Genomic DNA, 25,188 nt, shown 5'->3' with positions numbered 1-25,188 from the left:
AGCTCTGTCATCTGTAGGCTGCACAGTTAATACAGGATTGATCAAAACTGGGTGGTTGTGATGCATAGCTATATTTACATAAGCCTGCAGAACTATCTGCCTTGTTTCAGGCTTCTCTCGGCTGTCAAAATCTAGAGAATTCTAGTTCCACACTCTTCTCTACATACCTCTTCACTGTCCCTCCAGGCAATTCCAGTGGCTGGTCCCAACATGTGGAATTGGGGGGGGGGGTCCACCTGCTTCTGCTCTCTGATTGTTATGTAGCCTCCCCTTCTCTTACGGAGAGGCTTGTCCCGTTCCTCCGCACCCTTCTCTTTTGTAGGAAGTTTGTGCTAACATCCAATTTTGACTTGCTTATAGGGGAGCTTCAGTTGTGGTTTGCTGGCCCCAGCCTTGGTAGCCCTTGCACTTGGAAATAAGGTAAAGGTAAAGGGACCCCTGACCATTAGGTCCAGTCGTGGCCGACTCTGGGGTTGCGGCGCTCATCTCGCTTTATTGGCCGAAGGAGCCGGCGTACAGCTTCTGGGTCATGTGGCCAGCATGACTAAGCCACTTCTGGCGAACCAGAGCAGCACACGGAAACGCCGTTTACCTTCCCACCGGAGCAGCACCTATTTATCTACTTGCACTTTGACATACTTTCGAACTGCTAGGTTGGCAAGAGCAGGGACCGAGCAATGGGAGCTCACCCCATCGCGGGGATTTGAACCGCCTAGGCTCTGTGGTTTAGACCACAGTGCCACCCGCATCTCACACTTGGAAATACAAGTGTGCAAATGCAGGAGAGCGCTTGTGCGGTAGAACTAATACTCCCACAACTTCCCCCCTCTACCTCTCCCCCCCCCCCGCCATGTTTAAATCAGTTGGGCTCCAAAACCAGAGATATGCTCAACTTCTGGGAGCAAAGGGGTTTTAAAAGAATTGGTGAGTGCAGAAGGGGTTAAACGCTCCTTTCTCCCCATGCCAGTTCTCCAATACAAATGACCCCTATGCCCCTCCCCCCAATGTTTGTTGGACCTTGGCAATTGATGCTTCCCTATGAAGGACATGTCTTATGACATGGGTAGGCAAACTAAGACCCGGGGGCCAGATCCGGCCCAATCGCCTTCTAAATCAGGCCCACGGACGGTCCAGGAATCAGCGTGTTTTTACATGAGTAGAATGTGTGCTTTCATTTAAAATGTATCTCTGGGTTATTTGTGGGACCTGCCTGGTGTTTTTACATGAGTAGAATGTGTGCTTTCATTTAAAATGCATCTCTGGGTTGTTTGTGGGGCATTTTTATTTTTATTTTCAGAATATAGTCTGCCCCCCACCCAAGGTCTGAGGGAAGTTTGCTGACCCCTGTAAGCCCCAAGTGATCAGCCAGATGGGTGGGACCAATATGTAGTTCCATAATGACCAACACCAAACCACGAATGGGAGGAAGAAAATAAAAATATATAATGGAATTAAGTATTTATTACAATGACATTGTGATAAATATTTCAGTGCATTTTAAGGACAGATGCTCTTTTATCAGGGGAAGCTATTTTTAACAGTTTCCGTCCATAAGCCACAATCCAAGGCTCTTGCTAACTTCTCAGAGGTGCAGTGCGCTGCCTCGCATCGCTCTGTGGCATGTGTTTGACTGGGTTGGTCACTGTTTTGTGCAGGTGTGGTCCACTCCCCCAGATGTACATTGCACCAAATCGGGGTAGCACCAGCCCCTAGCATCCTTAGCGGTCCTGAGTAAAATGTTTGTGTTGCAGCTTTTAACCTCCTAACACTGGAAGCAGTGCCGATACATTCAGTTGGTTCAGGGCAATGCAAGGGTGGTTGTTCAATATTGAGGGCAGGATATAAATGGTAACAGCAGGGTGCTGCTGTTGGTTTTTAAAACAACACCAACGGAGAAGGTGGAAGAGTAAAGGTGGAAGTGTTTGGTCAGTTTTTGGTTTAATTCACTGTGGGAATGCTGAAACATGAGGAACTACGCAACTGGCCTATAAAATGCAGAATAGTCCTCTGATGACTCATCTAGTACAATGCAGTATATTTGTCAAGGAGACTGAATCATGCAAGGGGGGGGGAGAGCCACTTTTCTACTAACCAGCTGGTACTCGAGTCAGCAAGGCAATCCATTTTATCGTATGGTTTATTGTGGCAATAATGGTAAAAACTGCACGCGGGGTTATAAAATGTAGAGGAAATGGCATCTGTCGGCAGGTACGTGTCTTCCTCTTTTAGATGCTGTGTGTGCCTGGGCTCAGGTAGCCGGATTTTTCCTCTTTCCATGGTTTCTAGTCTCCCTTTTTAAAAACAAGTCTGTAAATTCTGCAGTGGTGTGTTGTGGAAAGAAGGCACATTTTCATGGCTTACATTTAAGATGTTTCACTGAGGAGAGTAACTTGTGCTTACATGACCCTTTTGGACTGAAATGTGGAGTTGGGGCGGGAGAGGGATGAAGGCTACCTGTTCATGAACTGACTGACAGGGCAAAAAGGGAACTGGATTTTGAATGGCAAAGCATATCATTGGGGACTGCGGCTTTTATCTGTATGAGTTGGCAGGTGACTAAGATTCCTTGAAGGATGAGTGTATCTATCATAGGTGATTTGAGTTGTGATAAATTAGACTTTAACCAACGGTATATGCAGTAATAGCAGAGGGCTCTTGCCCTGGGGAGCATTTCCCTCTCAGCAAATTCAAAAGGGACAATTTCTTTTATGCTTCACAAAATGCTGTATTGCTATTTATTTTTGTCTGTATTTGCTTTATGCAGCATTAAAAAAACAAAAACAAACCAGGGATGAAAAAAAGAGAAATTCAACCTCAGGTAGAGGTACATTTATGGAAGTCTGTGGGGACACTTACATTTTGCCAGTGGCCTGGTGGTGCGGCTTGCAGATCCAGTAATCCAACTGTTCTATTTATAGCTATGCCTGTAAAGCATAACAAAGCCTAGGGGTCGGGCTACTTTTGCTGATAGATGTGCTTGGCATCACAGCTTAAGCTAATGGTCCCTAAAGGTAAAGGTAAAGAACCCCTGACAGTAAAGTCCAGTCGCAGACGACTCTGGGGTTGCGGCGCTCATCTCACTTTACTGGCCGAGGGAGCCAACGTTTGTCTGCAGACAGTTTATCTGGGTCATGTGGCCAGCATGACTAAGCCGCTTCTGGCGAAACCAGAGCAGCGCACGGAAACACCGTTTACCTTCCCATCGGAGCGGTGCCTATTTATCTACTTGCACTTTGACGTGCTTTCGAACTGCTAGGTGGGCAGGAGCTGGGACTGAGCAACGGGAGCTCACCCCGTTGTGGGGATTTGAACTGCCGACCTTCTGATCGGCAAGCCCTAGGCTTAGTGGTTAGAGAATAGCACCACCATGTCCCAGTTGTCCCTAGGTCCCCTTCAAAGCCCCTCCAAAACTTTAAGCAGGCTTCACCAGCAAAAGCTCATCTTCCAACAGAGCCAATCTTCCTATCATTTCCGTATCTGTGGAATATTTTGCCAAAAGACAGAAGTGAATTTTGATAGAGAAACATTGAATGAATGCTTTCCCTTTTGTATTAATTTGATAACAACAACAAAATGCAAACATAACAACAGCAAAGAAAACACAATAATCAAAAATGTTAATCATAAGGCATCACAGCCTAGAAGGACAAATGCTTTGACACACGGTTCGGCAAGCAATACTTGTATTAATGAACTGTAGCCATAGCACATGTGACCCATGTGACAGGGAGACTTGTCTGGGGAGTTTTAGAAGAAACAGGAAGAATAGTAGTTGTCTAACGACAAGGTTATCTTGATTTTTAAAAACGACATACATCATCTGTATGTCTTTTTTAAAATAATAATAATAATTCTCTGAGGACCGTTTTCAGCCATGGATGCAATTGTAGAAGAATTATCAATTCATTAAAATTCCCCCTTCTGTGTGTTCACCCTCTCAATATGACATCTAGTTATTTTATTAAAAATAATTGTACCCCACACTCTGCGCATCTTACAGTATTTGAAATCTACAATTATCTAAAAGAAACAGGAGCCACCACTTAAAAACAAACACTTAAAAAAATTACTTGCTGCATGAAGCAAAAGTCTGCTGGAATAAAACAAAGTGTTCACCAATTGGCAAAGAAGAAGAAGAGGAGGAGGAGGAGGAAAGGCAAGAGAGGATATGTGTATATGTATTTTCACAGTTTATTACATGCTCATTCTCCGGACATCAGGGAAAGAAACTTGTGAGTGAGTGGTTCCTGGATCTTGGAAGACAGAAAGTTGCCTCCCCTGCCCTGTGTAACCTCCCACTTGGGTTACTATGTGGGTCTATCCTTGGAGTCAGTCTGGGGGCTGCCGCTTGTGTACTTGTGGGATAACAAAAGGCGAGGTGGATGAAATATCCTGAGTTGGATTATATTGTTTTCAGTGTTGCTTTCAATCTTTCTTGTCCTCACTCACCTCCATCCCGCGTTCATTTTATTTTATTTTGAAGAACAGAGTTTATGACCCATAGGACAGAAAGTTGGGCAGGGAGAGGAACAAAGGAGGCAAAAAGAAGAGAAATAAATGTTTGATGTAAATCAGAAAATGTAGCTCATTCCCAAATGCCTTTTGTTGAAATGTTAAATGTGATGTTTCGCTCGAAAACTTGGTTCAGAGATTTACCTTTTCACCTAAGGAATTCATGTCACTTTTCAGCCTGCAATTCTCTTGTGATTTTCAATACTGTGATCAGTAATCATTAAGTTCTCCCTTCCCCACGCACAGTCTCAAGCTGTCAGGATCAGACCAGCATGCACAGATCTAATCCAAAGAATCTAGCCAAAGTACCACAATAGTCTGCCCCCGATCAAACAATGAACCCCAAAGAAACACACTTTCAAAGAGAATGTGAAATATGAATAGTAAACAAGGCAAATCGACAAGGATGTGAAGAAAGCATGACAGGTCGCACAATGCCTTTTTTCTTGCTATCAAGAATCTCCATCACATAAACACAGTGACCTTGGACTTTCCCATCCACTTGTGTGAGGCTTCTCCACATTTTGAGTGTTCTGCTAATCTTGCTTTTTGTATGTAACTTGTCTCACTCACCAGCTGGTTATAATGTGGATCTGAAAACAGATCTTCATAAGGCTGAAACATCAACCATCACCAACAAAAGCCACCCCAAGAAAGGCACCCTGCTTTGGCAACTCTGCAGGGGGGCATAGACTTTTTGCTGAGCCCACTCTATTCTGCACTTCTGGCCACTTGCAGCCTAAACTTTTGCAGAGAAAGTATCCTAGAAGAATGCTGTGGCAATTTCAACCAGATGTAAGGGAAGATATGACCTTGAAATGTCTTTGGGGGGTCCAGGCTTTTTAAGAGCTTGTTGAGATAGTATCTCCTTGAGTTATGTCTCAAAAACAACACTCCTGCAACTTCCCGATGGCTGAAAATGAAGCTGTGAAATGGGACCCAGAGGGACATCACAAGAAGGTTTCATTGCGCTGAGCAGCAATTACCTTTTGTGTCTTTTCTGCCAGGAATGCATAGAAGCACTCCAGTAGCTCCACATCTAAAAGAACAGGACACCATGTCCCCTGATAACTCTTGCCCAAGATCAACTGATAGGGCAGCAGAATGCAATCAAAGTGATAGCATCTCCCAATGATTCCTGGATACATGCTTTCTCCCGGGATAGAAATCCTTTTGCCTATCCCAAACAAAAAAGCTAATTGGCATCCCATTTTCCGCTGTTTCATGCAAGGAAAAGCACGGCAGATTGCACAATACTTTTCTTCTGGGAGGAAAACTGCCTCATCCTAACAACAAGGGAACTCCTCCCATTCACTGGTCTACACGTCAACAATCTCATGCTTCTATTAATAGGTTTGTTTTATCCCATGGGTGGTATCCTAGAATTGAACTCCCTACCATTGGCCCATCTGGGATAAAATAAATTTCATTGGTTAACTTCAAAAGCTATGATGTCATTGATTCCAGATCTCAGACCCAACCCTCCAATAAATAGAGAGAAGAGTTTTTGCTGGTCCACATCTTCCACTTCCACTTCCAGAAACATGACCAAGGCAATACCAGAGGTGTGTCTATTAGAGGACCTGTCTGTCTCCAGGCATCTAAGCTTTATATATTCTAGAAGAGGTAAATCTTTGAACGAAAAGCATTTTTGTTTATTAAAAGAAATTAGGAATGTGATCTTTTGATACTTGTCTTTTGAGTCAGCACTCTTGTCCTTTGTTGATATTGTAACAAAATGCTTTAGCCTAGGAATTCTGCTTATGTGATTCTGGTAAAAGTGATGCATTGCTTTCTCTGAGTGCAAGCAATGCAGACCAATGTATACTTTCCAAAAGGATTTATTGGTATTTATCATACAAGGACCTGCAGCCCTTATAGCCTGCTGTAAGTAGGAGCAGACATTCTTCTATGGTGTTAGGAGACAGTGTTTAAAAGTAAACCATTTCAATTTCCCAATGTTGGCTTGTGTTTACAGAGTCTCAAATGTAGGCTGTATTCATCACCAAGAGTAGACCACTTGGATAGCAGCTGAGCAGGTAGGATCTTGCCAGCCACTAGAATAGTTTGGTGTTTGAGTTTTGGGGTTTCTTGGCGGCTAGTCATTTAGTTTCCATGCAAATTAAGTGGGCATTAAAATTTACTGGTCACCACTAAAACTTGTACTGTGCTAAACTTGCAACCATTCTACACATCACACAGAATGTGATGTTAGCCTAGGATTGCATATGCATTCGCTTGCCAGAAAGAAAGCTGCACTAAACCTTTTTTTCCCTCTGGTTTCCTAGTTATGCAGGGAATTCTGTCTGTGCAGGAGCACACTCAGATCTGACAGATATGTCATACCCGCCACCAGAAGTAGCACGATTCAGGAATTTGCTGCTTGAATCTGCATAATGTATTGATAGGTTCTTGATCTGCAAAGAAAAGAACTTTGTGTAATCACCTGCGTTAGAAAAGCTGTGATTCCCTGAGTGTTTTGAAGAAGAGTTTCAGGCAGAGACTCAGCAAATAGATCCAGAGAGAGCAGGGCCAGCTTAACTTCCACCTGTGGTGACACGCATGGCCATCTGAAAGGCGTTTGTTGAAAGTTAAGAACATTGCTGCTAGCAATATATATTACAGCTTCTATAGCCTACGTATAGTAGGGGTGTTTAAAATGAGAGTCGCCATAGCGACCCGTAGTTAAAAGTAGAAGTCGGCAAATGCGTCCTCTTTTTTTGCTCTTCAAAATATGGCAGCCCTGGGTAAAAGATCTGAGGATCAGTGCTGTAGTTAAATGATTCCTCCAGGAGATTTGAGATTAGAGTTCAATTCTGTTTTTAGAGAATGCTAGCCTTCAAATAATGCTCTGTTTTTCCCGAAAACAAAAAACACCTACCAGGCAGCCAATGAAATTTGCTCTTTCCAAGTAATTGGATCAATCTGGTTTATTCCTTTTTACCATGACCTCATGTGAATGCGAATGCAGAATGTGAAGCTGAATGGAGTTAGTGCAGATTCTGAATGGTGTTTCAGCCATTAATTTGCCTCTTTATTGGATTCCGCCCTTTCCTTTTGTCTGTTCCCATTTAACAACCTCCACCTTTGACCTCTGACACTATAATGTTCTTTTGCTGAATGGATGCTTTAGAGCCAGATGATTATTCCATTGTAAATTGTGGAGTCATTAGGAGCACTCTATTCTTAAAGCTTTTTGCTGTGCCAAATGGTTTGTTCTGTGCTTGAAGATTCTGGAGAGAAATAAGGGTGTTTGTGCTCCACAGAACTCAGTTTGGTCATAGCACACAGTGTAAGAATATGTGGGTTACATGCACCCTTGGTTCTGTTTTTGCAGCCACATCAGTGCAAAGTAATTTAATGCATCTCTAATTATAGAATTATTGAAGAATTATAAGTCAAATGCTTGGGGAAAGTTTGCTCATTTTAATTTCCCCCTTGCTTGTAAAATAAACAGGTTCTGAAATCATTTCAGATTACAACTTGTTTATGGTGAGAGGGCTAATTGTTCATTTTTATGCAGTTTGTCTCTGTTTTGCCAATGAATTCAAAGTTGCTTTGCTTATTTCTTCAGTGCATTTCTCTCTTTTGAGTGGTGAGGGGAATGGGAGGTGTTAACTATGAAATGAAAGCCATCTAAGAGAGAAGCAATTTAGGTTTTTCCAAGTTATTTCTTGTATTGGCCAACACTTTAAATTAAAAGTGTAAAGAAGAATTATTGAAGTTTGGAAGAGTTTCAGCTCCCCAGCTTGGTCTGTTGAAGGCCAGAGCCTTGCTTCTGACTTCATAGCAAAAATCCCCTTTCCATCACACCCAAACGCTTTAATAATTTGCAGTTTGGGGATCCATGGCCCCTTCCGATGGTTACAAGATGGAATTATGCTTTTAAATATAGTGATTTCTTGCTATTCCCAATCTGAGAAATCTGCAAGCAGATCAGCCTACCACATAATCTTAGCTGAACAGAGCAGAATGCTATCATCAAAGGATCTGAGAGAAGGGCTGTCCCCCGGCCTCCCATATGACACTTGGTTTCTAACATGCCCATCCCCATTCAGAACTCAAGTGAAATCAAAAGTGTTCGCTCCCATTACAAAATTCAAGTATTTTCTATTACTGCTGTTGAAAAAAGTCACTGTGGTCATTCTGTATAGAACTGGACTTTGCATAGAATAGTCATTGGATTTTAATGGTCTTTTGGCTCAACTGTTTATAATTGTTGGGAAGTGTGACCTCCTCTCTCTCTGCTTTCTAGTGAAAAGTAAAGACAGCTTTATTTGAGGCTGACCAAGCTGCTGCAAGGGTTGTACACACCCACACACTGCTGTTCTTGTTTACTTTGATTTCCTTTTCCTTCTTAAATACTCTTTCAGCCATATTAAGGTACTTTGGCATGAGATGGGGCATTTACCGGTACATATGTTTTCTCTACACCTGGTTGTTTACCTGCATACTAAAAGGTAATGGTAAAGGTACCCCTGCCCGTACGGGCCAGTCGTGTCCGACTCTAGGGTTGTGCGCCCATCTCACTTAAGAGGCCGGGGGCCAGCGCTGTCCGGAGACACTTCTGGGTCACGTGGCCAGCGTAACGAAGCTGCTCGGGCAAGCCAGCACCAGCGCAGCACACGGAAACGCCGTTTACCTTCCCGCTATAAAGCGGTACTTGCACTTAGGGGTGCTTTCGAACTGCTAGGTGGGCAGGAGCTGGGACCGAAAGACAGGAGCTCACCCCACCGCGGGGATTCGAACCGCCGACGATACGATCGGCAAGTCCTAGGCACTGAGGTTTTACCCACAGTGCCACCCGCGTCCCTTACCTGCATACTACTTCCATGCATATGATGAAGTGGGCTCTCTCCTCCTTGGAGGTTTATGCCACAGTAAGTCTGCTTCAAGTGTTACATCTGTTATGGTGCTACAATTCTTCTGTTTTAAAGCATTAAGGCTAATGGGAGGAGGTGGCACTCAAAATGTTTTCACACTGTGCCTAATGCAAGTTAGCACAGCTACTGCTTTTCCTGTATCAGTTTAGCCGTTCCTTTAAACTTTAGGCAGATGATTTAACAGGTTGGGACTTCCCTCTCCCCTTTTACCATAATTTTAATCAAGGTAATACAACACTGGGATGCAGGTGGCGCTGTGGGTTAAAGCACAGAGCCTAGGACTTGCCGATCAGAAGGTCAGCGGTTTGAATCCCCGCGATGGGGTGAGCTCCTGTTGCTCAGTCCCAGCTCCTGCCAACCTAGCAGTTCGAAAGCACGTCAAGTGCAAGTAGATAAATAGGTCCTGCTCCAGCGGGAAGGTAAATGGCGTTTCTGTGTGCTGCTCTGGTTTGCCAGAAGCAGCTTAGTCATGCTGGCCACATGGCCCGGAAGCTGTCTGCGGACAAACATTGGCTCCCTCGGCCTGTAAAGCAAGAAGAGCGCCGCAACCCCAGAGTTGTCTGTGACTGGACTTAACTGTCAGGGGTCTTTTACCTTTACCTTCTCGCACCACCACCAAGTAGATAAATAGGTACCACTCTGTCGGGAAGGTAAACTGCATTTCTGTGCACTGCTCTGGTTCGCCAGAAGTGGCTTAGTCATGCTGGACACGTGACCAAGAAGCTGTACGCCGGCTCCCTCGGCCAATAAAGCGAGATGAGCGCCGCAACCCCAGAGTCAGTCACGACTGGACCTAATGGTCAGGGGTCCCTTTACCTTTACCTTAATACAACACTAAGAATGAAAAAGTTCACATTGATTACTTAAAAAGAGCCCATTGATTAATTGTTGGAGCTTGTGATGATGGCTGCAGCTTGGGAGCAAATTGAATTAATTTTGGTTATTCTTTTGCACACAAATGCAAATGTTGAATCCATGTTTAAGGTTGGCATCCTGATCCTGGCTTGTTTGGAAACCATGAACCATAATTCCCAGCTTGCGGAGAACAGGAAGCTGTGGTTAAACTGGGTGTCCTTGGTTTGTTTGTCCTCTTACCCACTTGCATGAAGGGAGGTGAGAAGCCAGGATTAAAAGTTTGCATACAGGTGCATGAAGTTATTGTGTATCTTGGTGCATTGATTACACAAACATGCACACTCTTTCAGCCTGGCATGGGGATAATGATTCCAACCTAACTAAAAGATTGTTGTAAGGCAGGGGTCGGCAGCCTAAGGTCCATGGACCACAAGCGGCCCACAGGGATCGTTAACCAGTATATCTGAAGGAGCGTCTCCACCTCCATCGTTCTGCCCGGATACTGAGGTCCAGCGCCAAGGGCCTTCTGGTGGTTCCCTCGCTGCAAGAAGCCAAGTTACAGGGAACCAGGCAGAGGGCCTTCTCGGTAGTGGCACCCACCCTGTGGAACACCCTCCCACCAGATGTCAAAGAGAAAAATAACTACCAAACTTTTAGAAGACATCTGAAGGCAGCCCTGTTCAGGGAAGCTTTTAATGTTTAATAGATTACTGTATTTTAATATTCTGTTGGAAGCTGCCCAGAGTGGCTGGGGAAACCCAGCCAGGTGGCTGTGGTATAAATAATAAATTATTATTATTATTATTATTATTATTATTATTATTAACTGGCCCACAAGCCAACCCCAAACCGAGCTGCCCAGTTAGCGAGTCCCTGCGCGCTGCGCTAAACCAGCATGGCGTGGGGACTTGCTTCTCCGGCGCTGCAAAATGCGTCTGTGCAGACACAGACACCGAAATCGTGGGCGCACACTTGCACGCCCGCACGATCTGGCCAACGGGGAGACCTCCGCTGGAGTGAACCGGCCCAGGCGAGGTAAACCTTGCTGACCCCCGTTGAAAGGATTATTGCGTAAGTATTTTGAACTACTTAAAAGCACTACATAAATAGTAAATATTAATAATAAGTATAATTATTGTACAAAACGCATTTTGGAAGGAAATTAGTTGTTTATGTTAAAGCAAGAAAGCTGACAGTTACTGTGTTTTGAGCTATATTTGAGTAACCAAATTTGTGTCTCTTGTCCTTGCTGCTTTCTAAATGAAATAGAAAGAGAATTGGGGGGGGGGGTGTTGGAGTGCTGTTAGCGCCACACATTTAGAGACAGCAGATAATTAAACGCATATGTTCTGCTTCTTGACCCAAGTCCTATGTTTGCCAAGGAACACTTAAAGAATACAGTCCAGAAAGTATTTTTAGATTTTAAGCACCCCTGGAGATAAACTGCAAGTACTGTAGTTGTATTTTAAGTCAAAGCAAGCTGATTCTGCAGTGCAGACTTAAAAATAAATAAATTGAAAGGATACTGTGGTTGCATTGAATCTGTTTCGGTGAATAGCAAACGAAATATAAAAAGGTAAAGGACCCCTGACAGTTAAGTCCAGTCGCAGACGACTCTGGGGTTGTGGCTCTCATCTCGCTTTACAGGCTGAGGGAGCTGGCGTTTGTCTGCAGACAGTGTGTCCGGGTCATGTGGCCAGCAGGACTACGCCGCTTCTGGCGAACCAGAGCAGCGCACAGAAACAGTGCAAGGGCTTGGTGGATGCTGGCGTGTAGGGCATCTAACCCGCCCCCCCCCCAAGCCTCCAATATATTTCGCTTCTGTATGCTATACTGCCCAGCTATGCTGAAGAAAACCTTGTATGTGGGAGTCTCCATTTTGCATTTCCTGCTGATTGGTGTGGGGCTACCCACCTCAGTATTGGATGAATTGATGAGTCTTGTTCTGGGTGGGATGAATGCAAAGCTTTGGACACTGTGATGGAAGGAAAGGGCTGGCAGGTTTCCAGGTAGCTCAGGAGTCCAGAGACCTGCATTTGCCCTAAGCTTCCACCACCATAGATATCAGTTGAGCTAAAGTAGCTAAATCTGCCAGTTAACACAAGTAAGAGCAGACTGCACAGATGAAACTCTGCTGCAAGAATGGACTTGAGTTGTTGGGCTTGCAGGTTACACATTACAAGGGACACATTCAAGGGCGTCTGTGACCTTGGTGGTTCTGCTATGGAAAGTGGATACAGGAAAGGATCTGTGGAGCTGTTGCTGGGCAGGGGCGCTTTCACTTCAGTATAGCACCAGGGCTGAATCCTGCCATGATACAGCCGTCATGTCCTGCATTTTATGGAATGACATATTACTGCATATGCCAATCTCTTGTTTCCACCAGATCGTTCGGTTGGCTGTCTGGGGAGATGGTGGTACATTTATTGTGTGAGTTTTGTCTTGAAGAGTTCAAATTATGTTTTTATTTTGGGGGGAAGGGTCGTTTCTTCTTGTGTTAATTCTGAGAGAGAAGGTACAGTGGCCATACAATAGAGTACAGTCATACCTCGGGTTGAAGTAGCTTCAGGATAAGTACCGTATTTTTTGCTCTATAAGACACACTTTTCCCCTCCTAAAAAGGGAGGGGAAATGTGTGTGCATCTTATGGAGTGAGTGCAGGCTCCATGGCTTCAGCAAAAGCAATGCGAAGCCTCTGATGAAATGAAAATGAAAAGGAGAAATGGAAGGGGCTCCGCTTCGCTGAAGGGGCGCTGCACAGAGAGGGAGAGAATATTTTTTTTTCTTGTTCTCCTCTAAAACTAGGTGCGTCTTATGGTCAGGTGCGTCTTATAGAGCAAAAAATACGGTATTTTCGGGTTGCGCGCTGCGGCGGCCCGGAATTAACGGAGCGTGTTACTTCTGGGTTTCGCCGCTTGCGCATGCGCAGACGGTCAAAATGACATCATGTGCAGAAACAGCGAATTGCAACCCACAGACACGTGGACGTGGGTTGCGTTCGCTTCTGGATGCAAAAGGGTCTCTGGAATGGATCCCGTTCGCATCCAGAGGTACCACTGTATAAATTTAAACTGGTGTCGAAAATAGTTTCATGAGTGGTTTACCGTCTCTTTCTGGTGTCTTTGATACCATGAAGCTGCAACTACATTTTCCCCCTTCTGCCCTGAGGAAATGTTAGAAAAATATCCTCAAAAGGGCTGGGTAGCAAATGATTATGTGTCCTGGCACACCTTTATGGCCTGGTTATCTGTTGTTGGCACAGATCTGTCTCAAGACAATGGAGTGCATCTCCAGGGGTGAGAATAACAGTGGCTGCTGCGGCTGCAGAGACCGGTAACACGTAACTATTGCCTCTTGTGTTGTTTCTGCTGCGTTAGCAGCAACAAGGTGACCTCTCTGGTGCACAGACCTGGGCAGTGTGTATGGAGGCCCTGGGGTGCCCAAATGAAAGCAGAGTAATACATTTGGCAGCAGCTGGGCTGCAGGAGTTGCCGGAAGGAGGTGTACATGGAGCCATCCAACCATCTTAGAGACTCCACTCTGGATTTCTGTAGGGTTCACTCCTTGGGTTTTTTCTTCTCCCAAAGATGTCCCGCAAGGCAGCAAAGGTTTAGGATCAGAGTTTTCCTTCTTCTAGACAGGCTACCTTCTCAGGTTGATGAGCCCTATCGGCCCCTCACTTCCCTCTGCATCACGTGCAGGATCCAACCACCTTCTTGAACTTTGGACCCACTCTTTGTCTCATCCTCTCAGTCTGTCAGTCTGTTCCTCAGGCTTTTCTTCTCCCAGAGATGTCTCACAAGGCTGTCTAACCAGGAAATATTGTTGTGTCAGTGTTGCGTGAAGTAGCTCGGTATCAAATTTAGTTTTCAGAATATTTTGTATTTTGGGGGTGGGATGGGAGCTTCAGTCTTGTACACAGTTAGAAAAGGGTTCACAGTCAAGCTTTGAGTGTTCAAGCTTAGTATGGTTGTTGTCTACTATATATTTTGGAAACAATTTGGATGTTGGGAAAGGGGTTATTAATTCAGGACATGACAGATTTGGGTTCCCTTGTTGAATCCGTTTATTCTTGAATATATAAAGGAAACAGTAAGTGAACAGGATCAAAGCTAATGACTAATTTGTTTAGTGCTGTTGAGGCAGAATTGTCCTCAAAGTGGCAATCATGTGATATTTAAGTTGAAATCCATCTTTTTAAAGAATGTGGAAAATAGTGTGTTTGGTAAAATTGATGTTTGAATTCAGGGAAGAGAGGCAGAGAGAGAGAGAACCTCTAAAAGAAAGAAAAATGCTGCATTTGAACGTTTGAAATACAGGATATGTTCAGGTTTTAATTTTTAATTTACTTATTAAACTAATTTACACTACAGCTTTCCAGATACAAATCCTTCCAAGGCAGCTTATATTATCTTTTTTAAAAAAGAAGTAGTACAGTATTTTAAACAATGGCAGCAGTATCTGAAAGACCATGTTCCCTCATACAAACCTGCCTCGGTTTTGAGATCTTTGTGGGAGGCCCTTCTTTCAGACCCGCCACCCTCACGGGCAAGATTAGTTTGAATGTGGGAAAGGGCCTTCTTGGTGGCTGCTCCCTCCCTGGAGAAGCTAGACTGGCTCCCTCATTGTTTTCCTTTCGCCAGCAGGTGAAGACCTTGTTCCAATAGGCTTTGTGGAACTGACTGCATTTAATGAAAGGGTTGGTTCCATGCTGTTTTTGTTGTGATTATATGGTTTTAATTGATGAGCTGTATAACTGTCTTTCTATCATCTATCTATCTACCTATCATCTGTCTATCTGTCTGTCTGTCTGTCTGTCTATCTATCTACCTACCTATCTATAATTTCAACCAATGTTTAATTGTTTTTAATAGTTATTTCCCTATGTTTTTAGCTGTTCTTCTTTTTACCTGTAAGTTGGCTTGAGTCCCAGTCAGGGAAAAAGGCATGGCGGTAGTAATAATAATAATAATAATAATAATAATAATAATAATAATAATACGTCATCAGGCTCCTTCCAACAGGGGAGTTGATGATAGAGCCACCCTGGGATGGGTTCTGAGGTGGTCTTGCCTGCATCTGCTCTTCTTCTGGCCTCCTTCTGGGTAACTGATAACCGAATAGTTTGCGATGAGAGGGGAAATCCAACTGGAGCAGGTTCTGAGCTGGTCTTCACCTACTCCTACCTACCTACCATTTTCTTCTCACCTCATGAATTAAGGAGTTACCATTACTATTCATGTCCGTATTCTTTTCTTACACACACAAGTAGGGGACAGGATGGATATTTATCTGAGGAAGGCTATGCTTGATGATTAGCCAGACACAGTTGCAACTGTATTTGAAGAACACATTTTTTTATTTTATTTTTTTATAAATATTTATTAGAGTTTTCAATTTTATACAAACAAAAAAGAAAAAGAAAAAAAATATTAAAAACAAATCAGTTTCAATACCAATTTTCAATAACATATTTCCTTGACTTCCTCATACCTCCCCTTCTTGTTTTCTAGTTCAAATTGTTTATCCAGCAAATCCTAATCTCTTAACATTCCATTTAACTAACCCCTTATTTTCCAATCAACTTCTTAAAATTTGTAACTTAAACAATATTTATACCAATTCTTTTTACCATAACAGCTAGAGACCACATAAATTCAATCCAGCATCTTTCAAAGTTCATTAATTTTGCAATGTTTCTGTAAATAGTCCTTAAATTTCTTCCAATCTTCTTCTGCCGACTCTTCTCCCTGGTCGCGGATTCTGCCAGTCATTTCTGCCAGTCCCATACAGTCAATCAACTTCATCTGCCATTCTTCCAGAGTGGGTAGATCTTGCGTCTTCCAGTGCTTTGCTATAAGTATTCTTGCTGCCGTTGTAGCATACATAAAGAAAGTTCTGTCCTTCTTTGGCACCAAATGGTCGACTATGCCCAAGAGAAAAGCCTCTGGTTTCTTCAAGAAGGTATATTTAAATACCTTTTTCATTTCATTATAAATCATCTCCCAGAAAGCCTTAATCTTTGGGCACGTCCACCAAAGGTGAAAGAATGTACCTTCAATCTCCTTACATTTCCAACATTTATTATCAGGCAAATGATATATTTTTGCGAGCTTGACTGGTGTCATGTACCATCTGTATATCATTTTCATAATATTCTCTCTTAGGGCATTACATGCCGTAAATTTCATACCGGTGGTCCACAACTGTTCCCAGTCAGCAAACATAATGTTATGTCCAACATCTTGTGCCCATTTAATCATAGCTGACTTAACCGTTTCATCCTGTGTATTCCATTTCAACAGCAAGTTATACATTTTTGACATCTTAGTTTTGGGTTCTAGTGAAGAACACATTTTTTTAGATTTGCCTTGAGAGAGTCTTTAAACCTCTTTTGTTGACCACCAGCATTACGCTTTCCAGTTTTAAGTTCGGAATAGGCTAGTCGCTTTGGAAGACGTTAATCAGGCATCTGAACAACATGACCAGTCCAACGAAGTTGATGTTGAAGAATTATGGCTTTGACACTGGTGATTTTTGCTTCTTCCAGTACAGTGGTATTAGTTTGCCTGTCTTCCCAAATGATGTGCAAAAATTTTCAGTCACCATTGATGGAATCTTTCAAGGAGTTGGAGATGGCATTTATAAGTGGTCCGTGTTTCACAAGCATACAGTAAGGTTGGTAGTTTTTCATTTGGTTAATAGCTGTACACAACTCTCCCAGATTTGGAGATACTGCAAGCTCATCTCTAATTTGTTTTTGTGGAATTTGTGAGAAGACCTCAGCAGCTATGGGGGAGTTGCAGTTAAGGAGATGCTGGTAATGTTCTTTCCAGCGCAGTGCAATAGTTTCTTTTTCTTTTAGAAGTGTGGTACCATTGGTTGAGCGTAGGGGGCGTATGCCATGTTTTATTGGCCCATAGATGGTCTTTGTGGCTTTAAAGAAAATCTGTGCATCACAAGTGTTTGCTAAGTGCTGGATCTCTTGAGCTTTTTTTTATCTACCAGGTGTTCTTTAGTTCTCTGGTTCTTATTTGAGCCTCAGCCTTAGCGTTGGCTTAGGTTTTCTTGATAGTGGTGAAGTTTCTTTCTCTTTGCCAGATCTGAAAGGCCTTCCTTTTCTTGTCAATAATGCATTCATTGAGTGTTCATTTTGTGCCTTGGTTTCCTTCTGAAGCCAGCATTGAGGTATAATCTTGATAGCCATATTAGTCGGTGATCTGTCCAGCAGTTGTTGGCACTTGTCATAGCTCTGGTAGGGAGCACATCATGGCGATCTTTAGCACGGACAATATCATAGTCCAAGAGGTTCCAGTGGTTCAACTGAGGGTGCCTCCATGATGTTCTAAATTTATTCTTTTGTTGAAAGAGTATTTTGGCAATAACAAGGTTGTTCGCTGCATATATAGTCAAAAGTAAGATTTCGTTCTGGTTGCTGTTGCCAATTCCTTCTTTCCTTCTTTTCGAAATCTCGCCCAATTCTTGCATTAAAATCACCGAGGAGGATAATTTTATCCTCCTTTGGAATCTCTGATAGGATGGTATCCAGCTGAGAGTAAAAAAAATCTTTCACGTCTCCATTGGCATCCAATGTTGGTGCAGAAGCTCTTAGAATAGTGGCCTTCTGGTTTTTGGTGAGTTTTATTTGAAGGGTTGAAAGTCGCTCATTAGTGCCTGTAGGGACTTCTGACAAGAGCTTCACAAGATTGTTTTTGATAGCAAAGCCTACTCCATGTATTCAACGTTCTCTTTCTAGAAGAATGTGTAGCCTCCTAAATTTTCTTCCTTCAGTTGTCCCGCTCCTGCTCTTCGAGTTTCTTGAAGTGCTGCAATATCGATGTTAATGTGTTGCAACTCTCTTGCAATGATGGAAGTTCTTTTTCAGTGTTATCCAACAATGTCCTTATATTCCATGTTCCAAAGTTCAGTTGTCTTTTACGACCGCTGAGTGGTGACCCTACTGGGCGCAGTAATCCAGTCAGGGGGGAAAGGGAGGCAGACTAGTGGATGGATGCACTTAGAACCTATGGTAACCCTAGAACTTATAGCTTCTTGTTGCTCCAACTCAGCCTCTAGTCAAATTGTTCCTTCATAATCCCCTCAGATTAATTAGATATTTCCAATTGCCACCAGTTGATTCTTAACCCAAAAAGTTCACATCTGCCTAAGCTGCCACAAGACTGTTGAAACACAGGCTTATTTTTGTGGCATGAGCTTTTGTGGGCAATACATTATTACCTCCAAAATGTATGTGTAAGATTAAAAATAATGTTTCATAATGAAACATGAAGATGGAACACTTTCACTGCACACACCAATTTCTGAAAACAAACTCTTTGATTATTCAAAACCAAAATATTTGAGATTTTAGGATGCTGAGTTTCATTTCTTCTTCACAGAGTAAGAACTTCCCTTCATGTTTATGAATCAACCACTTTGGCTTACGGGAGCATGAGAGGGTCCTGGTATCTCTCTATTATATCAGAGAGCACTGTTAGCGGCTTCATCTGCAGAAGCTGGCTGATTTCACCCCCATGGATTCTGATAAGTGGATGCTAATATTTGTGAACTTCGCTGCCTGATCTAACGGTCTCTTCTTCTTGTTGTCTGTTTCAGTGACAGCTATATTGTGAGAGTCAAAGCTGTGGTTATGACCCGAGATGACTCCAGTGGAGGATGGTTGCCGCAAGAAGGAGGCGGTCTCAGTAGAGTTGGTGTCTGCAAGGTCATGTGCCCAGAGGGCAATGGAAGAAGTGGATTTCTGATCCACGGAGAAAGGCAAAAAGACAAACTGGTAATTTAATCTAATTCAGTATTTGCTTCTGGTTCCTTCCCCCGCCTCCACAGCTATCTGAACATTTCACAAGACCATACATGACCCATCAGGCAAAAACCCCTCCTCCTACTTCAAAGGAACACAATCTATTTTCTCCCCAAAATAGCAGCTGCACATTAATGTTTTAAAACCTCCATTTTTATGTAGTTAACACCTTCTTATTCAAAGAAGTGAAACTGACACTTTTCCTCCACCCTGCCAAAATCCTGTAGCATCGCAGATTGTAGTATAAAGAATAGAAAAAGCCAGTCACGTTGTACTGAGTAATTCAAGCTTTTAAAATGGCAATGAATTATTTATGCCACCTTCTGCTTGAGGTATAGGCTGGCAGAGCAAAAATGCAAGGGTAATTTATCTTGCGGATTGACACTTTGCTCCTTACCATGGCTGTTTATAGAACCAAGAGTTCCTGCTTCTTTGCACAAAATAAAACGGGAAAGGGGGGGCGGGAGTCACATTTAAATCATGAAGCTGCAAGAACGAATCAGCTAGCTACCAGACGTAGGTTCCACCTACAGATTTAGCCCAACCAGGGATGGCCAGCGGATGACCTGTGAAGTAGATCCTTACCAAATTCTTGTTCTCAGAAATTGTTGGCCCAACATCACTTAAACACATTTTGGCTTTATGTGATAAAAGTTGGATCTGCATCAAAATGTTGCAGTATATGGCGTGGCCTTGTTCTGAATTTTGGCCAGCTGTTCTCTTCTCCCTGACACTCCATTCCATCCTCTTTCCTCACCCAGACACTCAGTGCTCCATGCTCAGTCCTTATTTTGTCCTTCTCTGTCTAGGGTTTTTGGGTCATTCTTCAGAAATTTGGGGTGATAAAAACCTCCCTCCCCTCTTGTGCATAGATGGTGGTGTTCTGGCTACTTCTGGAGAACTGGTTCACTATTAGTATGTATATATCATTATCTGGCCACATCTAAGAATGTGCCCTACAACCACGGACCTCTTGCTGTTATCTTTATTATACATCCTGACTTCATAGAAGGGGTTTGGGCTGTGAAATGTGATAAATACACCTACCCTGGGCCACTGTTTGATAAAAGGCTGGCTACTGAGAACACAACAGCAGCTATCCCTGCATAGGCACATCAAATGTAAAACAATAAAATGTCCCATAGGCAGAAACTTAACAGGGTGCACCCATAGTACCAACACGCTTGCAGAACACAATTTTTTGTAATCTCTAAGAAGCTTGGAGCCCCTGTACATGGGGTTGCTGCCATTTAATCCTCATAGCAACTCTGTGCCAAGTGGAGATTTGAACCAAAGTCTCCCCATCCGACTTGCAATTCAGTATCCACTGCACCACATTTTCTCTTTCAATATTTGCAGTTGAATCAAAGAAATGAAGCAAGCTGTTCACTACAGAAGAAGGCAGAATAAGTGGCAGGGTGTGACAAGTTAGTTTGCCGTGGGGCAGTTAGAGTGTGCGCGCGTTATCTGCATATATTTGATTTTATTATGCACAAAATTTGCATATCCTTATTAATGGTGCTAGAATTGTACTTTATTGTTACATTTGTTTATTAGACTAACTTCTTGGTTTTTATGCTAAGCAAGACAAAGGTGCACATTTTGCAGAGGGAGTTGGGTAGCTCTGTTTAAATTTTGAAATCTGTTTGGGCCAGGTGTGCAACGGTAGTGTATAATGTCAGGGGCAAAACTAGGCTTCATTTCACCCAGGTCCAAGACCCAGTTTGGTCCCCTCCCCATGCACATTTGCATACACAACACGGGTGGCGCTGTGGTCTAAACCACTGAGCCTAGAGCTTGCCAATTGGAAGGTTGGCGGTTCGAATCTCCGCGACGGGGTGAGCTCCCATTGCTCGGTCCCTGCTCCTGCCAACCTAGCAGTTCGAAAGCACGTCAAAGTGCAAGTAGATAAATAGTTACCGCTCCGGTGGGAAGGTAAATGGTATTTCCGTGCAGTGCTCTGGTTTCGGTGTTCTGTTGCGCCAGAAGTGGCTTAGTTATGCTGGCCGCATGACCCGGAAAAACTGTCTGCAGACAAATGCTGGCTCCCTCGGCCTGTAAAGCGAGATGAGCGGCGCAACCCCAGACTGGACCTAATGGTCAGGGGTCCTTTACGTTTACCTTTTACAAGCTGGGAGCCTCAATGGTGCCCCTCTGGAGGCTTCACCTGGGACAAAACACCTAGCTAGCCCCCACCCCTACCCCAGCTATGGCTCTGTATAATGTAATGGTGTTCCTTTGTCATTCCAGTGGGAACTGTTTGAAACATTTTGGTTTCACTTGCAAAGCTATTTTTGCTGACCTGTTCTGTGAAGAGAGCTTCTCTCACCAAAGCAATTGCATAGAGACTAGACATGTTTTCACGATGCGAGAGGCAGTAATGAACCAAACTAACAAACTCACGGCCTTCACTTGTTAACATCCTTTTACCTCTTTGCATTTTGAACCCCAGGTGGTATTGGAATGCTATGTGAAGAAGGACTTGGTCTACACTAAAGCAAACCCTACATTTCATCACTGGAAAGTCGACAACAGAAAGTTTGGGCTCACTTTTCTAAGCCCTGCTGATGCACGAGCATTTGATAGAGGTGTGAGAAAAGCCATTGAAGATCTCATGGAAGGTACAAAACCAGCATCCAGGGACTATGTTGTTTGTTTCTAAGTCGCTTTGTTGTTATTGTTACAACTTGAAGGCTGAATTTCACACATTTTTCACTGAAATGAGCTACTCCTTAAATCAAAGTCTTAGTCTTTTTTGTCAGCTTTCAATTTCTTAGGGAGGATGTGATTCAAGTTATTCAGCTTTCAATCTCTGTAAGATCTAGGAATTTATATATTTGAAGCTAATCCACAAATGAATACAATATTAATTGACTCACAAAGTCTCATATTGAGTGAAGTTTCAAATGATTCTAGCACATGACTTCTTAAGCAGCTTTCTGTGACTTCAGCCTTAATCGTTGTTTGTCTTGAATGAATTGTTTGGGATTTTATGCTACCAGATTAAGCAAATTAAAAAACTAAACTTAAATTTGTTGAAGCAGTTTTTTCTTAGTTACTTCTCTAACCCATATAGAATAACTATCCCTTATTTTGACACAATTTTCTTTACCATTTTCAAATACTTGTTTTGGATCTTGCCAAGAATATTCAGATAAAGTTAATTGCTTCTGTAAAAACAAGCAGGGAAAAAAACATTGGCCACATTCCAGGAGAACATATACGTCCGTTCTAAGCACGCAGCTGGGCTCTTTGTTTAGTTTTTTTCCTTTTCTTCTTTTTTCTGGAGCATACCTTTCACCATCCCTCATCACCAGTTGGCTTTTGAAACATGGGCAAGTTTTTATATATAAGTTATAAGACACATCTGTGCCAAAAACGAAGCAAATTCCCTAGTTGTACATGTGCACAGCTTTGCACCAGGATCAATAGGCTTGTTGTGGATTGTGATAATTACATACAGAAACAGTGTCCGTTTTAAAATGTCTTTCCAGGATCTACAACTTCATCCTCAACAATCCACAATGAGACTGAAGTTGGAGATGATGATGTCTTTACAGTAAGTATCTCTCAATAGGAATTGCTCTTTATGCCCTCTGAATGGCTTTGTTGCTCTCCACTAAAGGCTGTCGTGTATCTGACTGGTTGCTATCAGTACAATGAAAGATATTCTCAGAGTCCAAAGACGCGTGAATATGTATTTCTTTGTTCTATTATTTCAGCACCTCTTTTCCCACCCTTCTGTGAAAAATCATACTCAGGACTACGTTACCAAAAAATAATAATTACATTATCAATGAGCAAGTTAAAATACAATACTAACTATAAACACCCAGCATCGTTAGTATAGACCTGCACAAGTTCTGATAGAAACAGTAATCCTGATCCAAAGGTTTTTTAAGAATGGGCAGAAGTGGGGCAGGATAAATTATTCCTGGGATCGCCAGAACTGGAACGTCCCCCTCTCTTGACCTCACAAGCCATGCATTTTGTTGGTGAATAGGCAACAAGGAAGGCCTCAGAAACAGAGCACAGGTCTTAAGCAAGTTTATACTGGAAGAGGTGATTCTTGAGAGACACTGGTCCTAGGGCCATTCGTCCCAAGGCCAAAGCCAGCACCTTGAAATGAGCCCAGGACAAATAGGTAGCCAATGAAGCCGAAACAAAATTGGCACAATGCGATGTCCGGCTGCAGCATTCTGAACCAACTGAAGCTTGGGGACTGTCTTCAAGGACAAACCCATACATACAGTTTATTACAATAACCCAGCCTGGAAGTGACAAGGGCATAAAAGATTAAGGATCACTCCCTAAGCCTGAAACTGCAACAACAAAACATTACTGTACTTCCCTCTTCCTCAGTTTTCCCAGTGGCAGTTTTTAGATTGTAAGGGCCTTGTACAGTGGTACCTCTGGTTGCGAACGGGATCCATTCTGGAGGCCCGTTCGCAACCTGAAAAGAACGCAACCCACGTCTGCGCACGCGAGGGCCGCGATTCGCCACTTCTGCACATGCGCGTGACGTCATTTTGCACGTCTGCGCATGCGTGAGTGGCAAAACCCGGAAGTAACCCTTTCCGGTACTTCCGGGTCGCCGTGAGATGCAACCTGAAAACGCGCAACCTGAAGCGAACGTAACATGAGGTATGACTGTACTCTGTAAAATACTGTGCATGTTGAAAATAATAATAATGCCGCCCCTATTTTTGTTTCTTGCTTTTCTTGCTAAGTAACTGAAACAGGGACTTGCTGTTTAGTTTTTTGCATTCTAGAGGGCTAGCAATAACTATGCCACCTCCAGGCAGCCACAGTTTAGGGATCCAGTCCAGGGGCCTGTCAGGTGAGCCAACAAACTTTGGATCCAGCAGAGCCACCTCTGCAATACCCTGTTTCAGACCTTCTTGCCGGCTGAAGCAGAGTTGTCACAACAGAACAGATGTGTGCACTGGGGAGGCAGAGTCTCAGTCCAGTCCGTAAGCAAAAAAACCCTCTTGTGTGACCCAGTTTTAAGTCTGTTCTTAATGAGCAATGTAAAATCTGGTTGCCGTCATGTAAGCAGAGGAGGGGACTGCGGAAAGTAATCTGCAAATTTTTAAAATAAGGAGATGAAAGTTGAAAGAACAGACTTCTTTGACATTTCTGTTTCAGTGGAAAACCATGACTGCCTCTCTAATGTATTGCTGAACTTTTATTTTCTTTTTGCATGAGGAGAAGATAGTTGGAGTGGGGAGGACTGGGACCCATGCAGTCGAATCTTTTTGATTATAGAGGACGAACATCCTCAGCCTGAAAGGCTTGATAATGCTGAGGGCCTGAAATGGGTTTCCTGTAGCGTGTGACCAGATCCTCCGTGACAGTTGGCATGTTGTTTTCCTCTGTTCTTTTGTCATAGTTATAAGACAAACAACAGCAGGCAGGGTTAAAAGGTGACTTCCTTTCCTCCAGAGCAAAACTATCATTAGCAGCTGCTTCCCAGCTACCTGCCAGAAGTGATTTATAGATTCTGTGATGGAGAGGGAAGAATGGAAGGGGGGGGCAGGTTTTGCTGTAGGAGAGCTGGAATGGCATACTATTTAATAGCAAATTATTCAGCAAAGATACCTTCGTACATCTGCATCAGGTCTGTACTGCTTAAAAACATCAGTTGTGTATATCTTTGGCCCCCTAAAACGCAAATTGCAGTCTGTGCAGAGATGCTCTATCCCTGAATCGGCCCAAGAACAAAGACCTCAATATCTCCAGAAAGGGCAACAAGCTTTTTGTTTATTTGGAAGATGGTAAAGTCAATGCACATCTATGAGCCCTATTGATTTCCAGTGAATGTTTACTATGCACTTAACTCTCTCCCTTCTCCTCCCCCCCTTCAATGAAATCAAAGGGAGCTAAAAGGTCTTTACCGTGGCTGAATTATGCTCTTTGTGTTTTCCAAAGATGAAGTTTCCCTTTAGGAGGCATCTCTGCGATGTAATGTAATGTAATGTTACCTTAACTCCAGAGCCTCATTACAATCCACAAATGTTTTCCATATGCTTGAAAATAAATTTCTCCAGCCTCTGCGCATTGTATGCGTGCTCTTCTCTAGAGGCGACCTGAGTAAAGCCAGTTGTTCATTTTTGC

At 43.1% G+C, this 25,188-nt stretch overlaps 1 protein-coding gene across 3 annotated transcripts in view; it reads left to right on the top strand.

Moving 5' to 3' along the window:
• SPRED2 (sprouty related EVH1 domain containing 2) overlaps window positions 1-25,188 on the top strand; it is a 79,966-nt gene that overhangs the window by 37,458 nt on the left and 17,320 nt on the right. Inside the window, exons 1-4 of one of the 3 annotated variants that reach the window (XM_083606655.1) lie at window positions 2,090-2,208; window positions 18,867-19,044; window positions 21,524-21,692; window positions 22,566-22,630. In XM_083606655.1, coding sequence (XP_083462781.1) covers window positions 2,192-2,208; window positions 18,867-19,044; window positions 21,524-21,692; window positions 22,566-22,630 — 429 coding nt within the window. In that variant the 5' untranslated portion in view covers window positions 2,090-2,191. Of the gene's footprint in view, window positions 1-2,089; window positions 2,209-6,013; window positions 6,139-18,866; window positions 19,045-21,523; window positions 21,693-22,565; window positions 22,631-25,188 lie in introns of those variants that run through there. The other 2 variants (XM_083606656.1, XM_083606654.1) reach the window with 2 other exon arrangements.

This window comes from Podarcis filfolensis (genome assembly GCF_964270895.1).
Source record: "Podarcis filfolensis genome assembly, chromosome: 3".
NCBI classification, from domain to species: domain Eukaryota; kingdom Metazoa; phylum Chordata; class Lepidosauria; order Squamata; family Lacertidae; genus Podarcis; species Podarcis filfolensis.
The sequence above is the reverse complement of the archived record's forward strand: the minus strand, read 5'-3'. Positions and strand labels throughout refer to the sequence as shown.